The sequence below is a fragment of the Ranitomeya variabilis genome, chromosome 2, assembly GCF_051348905.1.
Source record: "Ranitomeya variabilis isolate aRanVar5 chromosome 2, aRanVar5.hap1, whole genome shotgun sequence".
Taxonomy (NCBI): domain Eukaryota; kingdom Metazoa; phylum Chordata; class Amphibia; order Anura; family Dendrobatidae; genus Ranitomeya; species Ranitomeya variabilis.
In genome coordinates, this window is record NC_135233.1 from 660,230,173 (window position 1) to 660,241,674 (window position 11,502).

Sequence of the window (11,502 nt, forward strand, 5' to 3'; positions counted from 1 at the left end):
GAGGAGGAAGCAGCAGAGATGGGTGATGGTAGCAGTAAAGAAGGAAGAGGAAACCAAAAAACTGCTAGAGCTTTTTCATGGTTCCTCCTTCATTACATGTTATAAGCAACTTTCAGTAGTCTGCTGTGGTAGACAGTTATGAGCCACATGCCAGGGTTCGGGGACCCCTGGCCTAAAGAAATACATGCCAATGTTGTAGAGACAACCCCTTTTGATGTATGAAAACCATTTTCAGTTGCATTATTTTCTGCAGCAGCAAATCTGCCATATTGAAACCTACTCTTGGGGCAGATTTCTGTAAGGATTTGTGGGTGGAAAATCTGCAGCATATTACTGTAAGAGCAAAATGGATGAGATATTATAAATTTCAGAATTCTTATTCAGATTTTGCATAAAAAAATCTGTGTAAACATTGACACATCAAATCCGCACCCTTTCAGCTTATGTCGTTTGGTAAATCTATATATTTACACCTTTTGCTTAGTCAGGTAACCAATTACCTATAACAATTCAGCCAAAATTGAAATGGATTTTTTACAATTTATAAATTCTATTCAGATTATAGTTTACATACACAGTACAATCATCTCTAATCATACTGTACTTGTGAATCAATAAGGCAAAAACATCTAGTAGGAAAACATACCATTTATTATATTGTAATGGTTGATTGTGAGTTGTAAGGTCTGAAATAATGAGGGGCAGATCAATGAAAGCAATATCATGATATGGTCAGGGTTAGGGTTGATTTTACAATAATCAGAGCTTTGGCATTGTGTTCAGGTGATCTGCTCACTCCTTTGCCTTTCTTTGGCCTTGTGTTTGCTTTACATTTAATATCATGACCCTGTCAACCTTACATAGCACTGGCATTACTAAGACCATCACTATTATACAGGTCACTGAGCTGAACACTTATCTGCTGCTGGTGTCAGGATTTCAACTATTACTTCAATTATGTGATCCAAGCTGGACTGCGCATGCAGTGTGAAGCACCTGTCAAAGATGTACACTTCATTTCAAGGTTACCCCTGTGTTCATGTAAACTCATATCTGACCTCGACTCTCCTCTCTGATCAGTAATAGTTTGGGTTCCCAAATATACTTTACTTTCTAAAGCCCCCCGTTACACCTTAGCTGGCTGTCGGACAAACAATGGTTCAGATGAGTTGTTCAGTAAGTAGCTATCTTGGCCAACTCTCCGATTTCAGTCAGTAGCTATTTCAGATGTCTTCTCTATGACAAAGCCACTGCTAGACATCCCTGACGGCAGCTTGTCTCAAGGAGAATAAAATGATCGGCAGTTAAAATCAGACACGCCAGATCCTCAGCTCTCCCAATAATCAACTGTCCAGGGTTCCCATACACATTAGAGTGTCGGCCAAATTAATTTATATTGGCAAGCTCGGCAAACGTTGCTCTAATGTGTATGTGGGGCCTAATAGCTGTGCTCTGTCGTTGACTGTACTTATATGCCCAGAAATTTACACCTTTAATATGCTATAGCATAATATAGAAGTAACTAAATATATAGAAATACATATACAGTATTTATACACTGATCAAAAAATAAAGGTAACACTTAAACAACACAATGTAACTCCAAGTCAATCACACTTCTTTGAAATCAACCTGTCCAGTTATGAAGCAAAGCTGATTGTGAATCAATTTCTCCTGCTGTTGTGCAAATGGTACAGACAACAGGTAGAAATGATAGGTAATTATCAAGACAACCCCTATACAGGAGTGGTTCTGCAAAGTGTGACCACAGACTATTTCTCTGTTCTCATCCATTTTGGCTGTTGTTTTGGTCACTTTTGCATTTTGTCATTGCTCTCACCCCTAGAGGTATAGTAGCATGAGGTGATGTCTACAACCCACAGAAGTTGCCCAGGTAATGCAGCTCATCCAGGTTGCCACATCAATGCGAACTGTGGCAAGATGGGTAGCTGTGTCTGTCAGCACAGTTTTCAGAGCATGAAGCAGATACGGTGCAGGAGACACGCCAGTACACCAGGAGACACGGAGGGGGACGTAGAAGGGCAACAACTCACCTACAGGACTGCTACCTCCTCCTCTGTGCAAGGAGAAATGGGAGAGCCCTGCGAAATTTCCTCCAGCAGGCCACTAACATCCATATGTCTGTTCAAACTGTCAGAAACAGACTCCATGAGGGTGGTATGAGGGCCCGACATCCTCAAGTGGGTGTTGTGCTTACAACGCAAGGCCATGCAGGGCAATTAGCATTTGTCAGAGAACACCAAGATTGGCAGATTCGACATTGATGCCCTGTATACTTCATGGATGAGAACAGGTTCACTCTGAGCACATGTGACAGACATGACAGAGTCTGGAGACGCCGTGGAGAATGTTCTGCTGCCTGCAACATCCTGCAGCATGACCGATTTGGCAGTGGGTCAGTAATGTTGTGGGTATGCATTTATTTGGAGGGCCGGACAGCCCTCTATGTGCTAGCCAGGGGTACCCTGACTGTCATTAGGTACTGGGATGAGATCCTCAGACCCATTGTGAGACCATATGCCGATGCAGTGGGCCTGGGTTCCTTCTGATGCATGACAATGCTAGGGCTTATGTGGCTGGTGTGTCAGCAGCTCCTGCATGATGATGGCATTGATGCTCTGGACTGGCCTGCCCATTCCCTAGATCTGAATCCAAACGAGCACATCTGGGACATCAAGTGTCAGTCCATCCACCAAGGTCACGCTGCACCACAGACTGTCCTGGAGTTGGCTTATGCTTTAATCCAGGTCTGGGAGGAGATTCCTCAGGAGAACATTCGCTGCCTCATCAGGAGCATTCCCAGGCATGGTAGGGAGGTCATACACGCACATGGAGGCCACACACACTACTGAGCATCAATTCCTCATCTTAAGGCATTTCCACTGAAGTTGGATCAGCCCGTAATTTGATTTTCCACTTTGATTTTGAGTACTATTCCAAATCCAGACCTCCATGGGGTATTAATTTTGATTTACATTAATCATTTTTATGTTTTACTGTTCTTAACGCATTTCATTATATAATGAATATATATTTTCAACTGGAATATTTCATTCAGGAATATCTAGGATGTGGTATTTTAGTGTTCCCTTTATTTTTTTGAGCAGTGCATATACAGTGCCTTGCGAAAGTATTCGGCTCCCTGGAACTTTTCAACCTTTTCCCACAACTCATGCTTCAAACATAAAGATAGCAAATGTAAATTTTTGGTGAAGAATCAACAACAAGTGGAACACAATGGTGAAGTTGAACGAAATTTATTGGTTATTATAAATTTTTGCGGAAATTCAAAAACTGAAACGTGGGGTGTTCAATATTATTCGGCCCCTTTACTTTCAGTGCAGCAAACTCACTCCAGAACTTAATTATGGATCTCTGAATGATCCAATGTTGTCCTAAATGCCTAATGATGATAAATATAATCCACCTGTGTGTAATCAAGTCTCCGAATAAATGCACCTGCTCTGTGATAGTCTCAGGGTTCTGTTTGAAGCACAGAGAGCATCATGAAGACCAGGAACACAACAGGCAGGTCCGTGATACTGTTGTGGAGAAGTTTAAAGCCGGATTTGGATACAAAATGATTTCCAAAACTTTCAACATCCCAAGGAGCACTGTGCAAGAGATCATACTGAAATGGAAGGAGTATCATACCACTGCAAATCTACCAAGACCCGGCCTTCCCTCTAAACAACTTTCATCTCAAACAAAAAGAAGACCGGTCAGAGATGCAGCCAAGAGGCCCATGATCACTCTGGATGAACTGCAGAGATCTGCAGCTGAGGTGGGACAGTCTGTCCATAGGACAACAATAAGTCGTACACTGCACAAATCTGGCCTTTATGGAAGAGTGGCAAGAAGAAAGCCATTTCTCAAAGATATCCATAAAAAGTGTTGTTTAAAGTTTGCAATAAGCCACCTGGGAGACACACCAAACATGTGGAAGAAGGTGCTCTGGTCAGACTAAACTAAAATCAAACTTTTTAGCAACAATACCAAACGATATGTTGGGCGAAAAGGAAACTCAGCTCATCACCCTGATCACACCATCCCCACTGTCAAACATGGTGGTGGCAGCATCATGGTTTGGTCCTGCTTTTCTTTAGCAGGGACAGGGAAGATGGTTAAGATTGATGGGAAGATGGATGGACCATTCTTGAAGAAAACCTGTTTGAGTCTGCAAAAGACCTGAGACTGGGACGGAGATTTCTCTTCCAGCAAGGCAATGATCCCAAACATAAAGCAAAATCTACAATGGAATGGTTCACAAATAAACGTATCCAGGTGTTAGAATGGCCAAGTCAAAGTCCAGACCTCAATCCAATCGAGAATCTGTGGAAAGAGCTGAAAACTGCTGTTCACAAACGATCTCCATCAAACCTCACTGAGCTCGAGCTCTTTGTCAAGGTAGAATGGGCAAGAATTTCAGTCTCTCGATGTACAAAACTGATAGAGACATACCCCAGGGACTTGCAGCTGTAATCGCAGGAAAAAGTGGCGCAACAAAGTATTATGTTAAAGGGGCCGAATAATATTGCACACCCCACTTTTCAGTTTTTGAATTTCCAAAATTTTTTTTAAATAACCAATAAATTTCGTTCAACTTCACAATTGTGTTCCACTTGTTGATTCTTCACCAAAAATTTACATTTGGTATCTTTATGTTTGAAGCATGATATGTGGCAAAATGTTGAAAAGTTCCAGGGAGCCGATTACTTTCGCAAGGCACTGTATTTATATATAAACACGCACACACATATATATTTCTGTATTATATTATATCAAAGACATTGAAGGCGTAAGATGATGAGCATAGAAGAACAGAAAACAACTGTTAAGTTTGAGTGTATGTGGGGGTTTAAGTTACTGGTACAGATATGTCTTATACTTTACATTTTGCTGGTGTTGCCTAGTATGTTGGTCCTTCACTATACTAGGTTTTGGACCATACAAATTTCCTCTATCCAGCTTTCAAAATTGAACCTCCTTAAGTGACCATCATATATATTAGATTAATATTGGCTCAACTTTGTGATTTTGTTGGTATAGGTCAACCATCTAATGGTTAGTGGGGCCTCCTGAGAATGATTGGGCAGTTGGATGTTAACATGTCTGATCATTTTCTTCTTAGAGGAAATAAGCTGCCTTTAGAGGTGTCACTGTTGCTAGGGGCCAAGCCAAGCGTGAGGCGGGTTAAGGGGACAGCTGTCTGAAGTTATGGCCAGCTTTAGACACTTTATTGAGAGCTGTGATCTCACTCCTTATATTACACCTTCCCTCTCCATATTCTTTTGGTGTGAATATGATATTGTGTTGACTGTAAGCTCTAATTCTGACTCTGCCCTCTCAAGCTAATCTGAAAAATATGTCAACATTTTTCAGAGTGAATCGGAATAAATATAGTATGGATAAAAAGATTCTACTCATCTGATGGCGAAATCTTGTCTGTACATTGCATTGCTAGACTTACATTCACCCTACGTTATTAGGACAATTTCTACTTCAGTACTGGGAAATAAATATATACCCAGACTTGCTTCTTAAATGTATTTTCCCATGTTAGGCAGTTGTGTGGGCGATCCATCTTCTCACACAGACGCTGAAGAACCAAAATTAAAGTATGACGTACCTGACTCTTCTATTTCCGCATCATCTACAGATGTCATTGCTACTCCGAGCTCCAGGCACTTCTTCATGTGGGCTTTTGACTTCATATGTTTTGTCAGGTTTCCTTTAAAGACATAGGGAATCAGGTAAAATTAGCCAAGTGAGGAGCTCTATTGTAAATGATGGCATTATTCTCATATTTCTCTACAGACAGTGGAACAATACATTACAATAACGGCAGCTTTGGAAAAACTATGAAGAAGCTGGAAGACTATAGAATAAATTAACAGATGAAAGAAAATGCTTAGACACATAGTTTTTATAGCTAATAATACAATAATGAGGCCATAGGGCTATGACGGCATTTATTTCATGTGAAAGGATACAGATTTACATACTAGACAGAATTAGTTACTGGACGATCATACTGGTCAGGTAACAATTAAATCATTTCACTTATTTAAGAAGTTTTTTTGGTTTCTTAAAGAAAAACAAAACAAGTCGCAGATGGAAGACCGTTACAAAAAACCCTTTAACGGGATTTAATAAAGGAATGGCTCTGCTTTTGCCTACCTGTCCCCAACCCAGTATAGTGGCAAGCTGCCTGCATCAAGCAACTACACCCAAGGTTGCATTTCTCAAAAGAGTTGTCTATCCGTTATTTCTTTTTTTGAAAAGTCTTTATTGCATTGTCTTCATTTTTCTAAGGGGGGACATTGTCATTGTTTTATTATTTTTAAGTATAATGTATCTCTCCTCTCTGTACTTGTATATTCTGCTTGTGGATAACAATATGCACAGGCATTTCTTACCTAAATTTTTGACTCAAGAGGTATCCTGATCGGGCAACCTCTGAATACATTACAAGAGACAGTTCACTCCATCTTTTCACACTACAGTTTGCAAAATTGTTATTACCACAGTTTTTCTGCATACAGAATTTCTTTTGGTGGTTGCTGTTAGTTCCCATACCACATAAAGTCATCCAAGCCTGCTGATTTTAGCCAGATCGAACAAAGTATGGAAGTCTTGAGACTGAGCCCCTGACAAATGATGTTGAGTAACAGAAGGATTGGGCAGTCTGAACTGAAATGCTTAAAGGGGTTGTCTGACCATAACGTACAATTCTGCAGTCATTCTAAGCATGCTGTGAGGATTCTCCGATGCCGGGTGCGAGTGGTAATATTGCGACTGCAAGTATGCAATTTGCATACTTCCAGCCACATTCAGACTAGACATGTCCAGCGTCGCTAAATGCACTTGCACTGAGTGAGGTCGTGCACGTCTAGTCGGCAAGTGACATCTATGCAAATCATATACTTGCGGTCAAGCGCTCACCCCTGGCATAGAAGAATCCTCACAACACACAATGTGCATGATTTAAGGCTTTGCAAGTGACTGCAGACTTGTATCCTAAGGCAATGGAGATATGGTGCTATCAGAGGTGTCTGACAGTGGCATATTCTCCTCTCCTCATTGGAAACACATGAATTTTCTGTAAAGCCTAATACTTGAATGAATAGGGAGGTTGGGAGTGATAGATGTTATCGCCATCTTAGCAAAAGAAAAAGTTGTCAAAACGTATATACAGCAAAATGGCAACAATAAAAATTAAAATAGAAAAACAAACCTTCTCGCAATTTGATTGACGCAAAAGTAAAAAATTTAGAACACTAAAAAATGATGAAACAAACCAATTTTTGTTTTTACAGTTCTATATGTTTTTGACCACCAAAATATAGTTAAGTTTGGTATCGCCATAACTGTACCAATCTGAAGAACCATGTGGCTATGTTATTTTTTTACTGTGTAATAAAGAGCATAAAAATGAGACGCAAAAACAATTACAAATGTTTTTTACCCCACATGGAACTTTTTTTATCCCATATATCAGCATATTATATGGTAAAGTGAATGATGTCAATGAAAACTACAACACTTCCTTAAAACTCAGCTCAAAAAACAAGCTCCCAGAAAAAAAAAAAAAAATGGTTCTTGGAAAAAATAGAACAAAAAAAGGACAAAAGCATACATTTTCCCAGGAACAGATAAATTAGCTCAATATCTGCAGAATGCTTTATAAGAACTCTCATATTCTTAAGTTTATAATTTTAAAACCCACACATGTACGCATGCAGACACGTCCCTAAATATCATCCTGCCCCGATAGTAATATGGGCCTACTTTCTGAAGTACCCGCTGCTTGCATATGCTGAGTGCATTACAGTAAAATAGAAACCTTGCATGTTTTACCTAACAATTAAAAGATTACATGAAGAGCAAAGTCGTCTCGACATCATATAAGATTTCTATTACAGCTCGTATCGATTTCAAGGACTTCAATGCAAATCCCGGCTTCAATTAATAAAAGCATCCCTAGACCAGTGGCATCAAATGGAAGTCATTTTCCCTGCAAATGAATGTATGTGAACACTAGCTATCAGGACTTCATCAATAATGGATGTAGATACGGATGGAGAGGGCCACCGGGGAGACTGAGGGCCTTTACATTATTGATAAACTTGAAACTGACCCACTGAAAGGACCGTAAAAGCATACTTTTCTCTGAATACCTCTCTATTATACAGCATGTATCATCTTTGTTGGTAAGGCTGTACACATCAGCACAAACACTGCAGACGTTAGCGCTGCAACAAATATCTGTCACTGAGACATGTGACTACTCGGCACACTCACTGTAGACATGTTGGCATTCCTTGTCGTCTACGTATCACATAGATTTAGCGAGCAGATTGGGCCCTTAAATATTATCTTTTGCCTCCTAATAAGCACAATTTCAAATAACAGTAATCATAGTAATAGTCATTCACCTTTTAAAGATAACAAGCCTAAATTTATTGAAGAGGACCCACCACCAGGTCACATAAGGTCAGTATCTGATCCTGTTTTATACCTGTCGCTCCTTGAGTAATTCATTTTTTATTGTTTTTTTTTTTAATTTTCCATACAGTTTCTGAGGCATGGGCATTTTTACGTATTGTCTTTACAAAGAGGGGGTGCTCACAGGGCAATAATGCACACCCCAGAGAATCCTATGAATCACAACCCTTTGGTTAAAATCATAAAAACTAGTACTAAAAAAGACCTATAGGGTTTAACGGGATACTCAAGAGAGCAATGGGAATAAAATAAGACCAAAAATGTACCACTTCTGACCTGGTGACAGGTCCTCTTTAAGACTAGAGACTTTTTTGATACTGATCCCAGGTTTTAAAATTCTTTATTGAGTTTTGTTGCAGAGTAGTAAGAAAATCGTCCCCAGTGATGTGCATTGCTATTGCTGCAATGGTTCGCGAGAGAGCTGTACACTATGAGGAAGGGCCTAGTAAAATGTAAATGTCATTATAAGTAGCATATCTACTGAACGATTAATGGCAGCCCTGATTATGATTTATGTAGCCACATGTTAGGTGTCGAGTTCCCGCCGCTGCACAGGGGGAATCTCCGCTACGGTCTCCCATTCTTCTCCAGGAGCAGTGGAGCTTGCTCAGCAGAGACGTTGGTCTCAGCGTCTGGCTCAGGCAGATACTGTGTGCTTGGTTACTGCTGTCCTTCCAGGCTCAGCCATTGTAACCAGCACTGCTCAGCGGCGAGCAGACGCTCCTGGGACTAAGCCCTGCTTTTCCTCTACTGAGCATGCCCAAGAGACGACCTCTCATTGGAGGTCAGGGGTCACATGCTCAGGTCCTGTAGCAGCTCCTATTGGACCACTAGGAAGGTCCCGGAGAGCTTCCTCTATAAAAGGTTTGCATGGCCGCACAGCCATGCGCTAGTATAAACTTGATAACGTGTGAGTGTAGATGAATGACTGTCGATGGATGAAAGCTCCTTAATCATTCCCATTCCTAGTGTTGTTGACTGCTCGTGAGTGGTGGAAGCTATCTAGCGCCCGAGAGTGCTACCTGCACACCTAGCACACGTTACAGTGTGTCACGGCGCAGCTCCGCACCACCGCACCTGCTGCTGCGTCTGCCGTTCTCTCCCTTGCTTGCCGACATACTTACCAGCGCCGGCGCGCTCCTGATGTAGGCGCGCGTCTTCCTCTCTCTCTCCTTCCAGACTCGCCTCCGGTTCCTGGGTCTCGTTGGGTGCGTGTGCGGACCTCTCACTCCAACTCCCTCTGCGCATGCAGACTTCCTCATTCTGGTATACAGACGCTCTGTTCTTACTCTCCGTGACCTTGGAGGACACTGACCCGGAAGCTCTTCAGCACGCAGCATATTTAAGGTGATTCCTCCCTCTGATCCTCGCCTGATTGTCATTTGTGCTTCTTATGACCCAGGTCCTCTCTGTTCTCAGCGCAGTCACCATGTCCAGTCTGCCTTGTGTCTCCGGCGTATTGAGTCTTCCGTGTGTCACTGCTCAGTCCAGTTCTCCCTGTGTCTCCACTGTTTCCCGTCTGCCTAGTGTCTCTGCCCTGCCCAGCTTCCATCGAGTCGCCACCACTTCCAGTTTGCTTCGTGTCTCGGTCCTACTAGCTCCCCCTGTGTTTTCACCTTACTCAGCCAGGTCCGTGTCACCATCTTATCCTGTTAGCCCTGTGGTCTTGCCTATACCAGTCAGTCCTGCATCTTTTTCCGCTCTTATTTTGAATCTCCTACTTCTTGTCCCCGGGTGTCAGCCTCTGCGGCAATAGTCTTCCTCGGGCCTGCCCCTAACGCTCCCTGTATTGGGGGTGGCCTACCTGGTAAGCTCACCCTTGGGAGGTTCGTTGCCGTGGATCTGCGGGTTCACTTTAGGAGATCCTAAGACCTTACACAGTACCTTTTGCAGTGCCTGCTTATACGGCACCGTGCACAATCAGTGCGCTTTCCTGACAGCCTTTCAGTGTAGGGTGGGAATTCCCGCTTGAATGCTGCATCTGACTCGGGGCGTCCTCAGGCGTGGGCTCAAAAGCCACCGAGGGTCAGAGCGAGTCCATTCACCAGATTAGTGGGGGTGATTCATAGGGATCCTACTAGTGTCTTGCAGCTGCACCCTGTGACTGTTAACAGGGCGCAGCATATTTTGGTGGCTCTGTGAAGCAACAGAGTTCGCTACTATTCACACGGGGTGAAGTCTAACCCACGTGTGAACAAGTGTCCATCGCCATTACTCAGCAGCAGGTACCATCTCTGCACGATGGACCCCGGGCTGCGAACGCACCTCATATCTACCTCTTTATTATTTGGAGCGTTCTGCTAGCCCTAACACCACATAATTGATTACGGTTCATGGGAAACTTGGATTTATCATATATTGCTCATCTTTACAAACACCTTTATATAGAAAATCTTATTTTTTCATACATACTCTGTTTGATTTGTCTAATTGCATTATGAACATGTGCTGATATAACATGTTTCCTCATAAATACGACCCTCATACACAACAAAAAAGTTGGCCAAACCTGCTGATATCAGCAGGTTTGGACCCATACTTAATTTGTATGGGGGCCTTCTAAACAGGGAACCTAAAGATTTGGAGGTTGAAATTCAATTGCCTCATCCTTTTCTCCAGTGGGGAGAAGATTCAGGTAGCGACTCCCTCATAGGCCGAATCTAGCGGTCATGGGTATCCAGGTGTCAGGAGACAACATAAGTCAACTTGAATGATCGTTGGACTGATAGCTGTCTAATGTAGCTAGTAGTGATGAGCGAATACACTCGTTACTCGAGATTTCTCGAGCACGCTCGGGGGGTCCTCCAAGTATTTTTTAGTGCTCGGAGATTTAGTTTTTCTTGCCACAGCTGAATGATTTACATCTGTTAGCCAGCATAAGTACATGTGGGGATTACCTGGTTGCTAGGGAATGGTGCGTCAGCACAGTGTGACTAAAGAATACATGAACTCAAATATTTTTCCTTTACACTC

General features: G+C 42.2%; 1 protein-coding gene across 4 annotated transcripts in view; it reads right to left on the reverse strand.

Annotated features, from left to right (window-relative positions):
* HIVEP2 (HIVEP zinc finger 2) overlaps positions 1 to 11,502 on the reverse strand; it is a 239,601-nt gene that overhangs the window by 8,044 nt on the left and 220,055 nt on the right. For all 4 annotated transcript variants that reach the window (XM_077289201.1, XM_077289200.1, XM_077289203.1 and 1 more), the window contains one exon: positions 5,651 to 5,752. In XM_077289201.1, the coding sequence (XP_077145316.1) occupies positions 5,651 to 5,752 (102 nt within the window). The remainder of the gene's footprint in view (positions 1 to 5,650; positions 5,753 to 11,502) is intronic.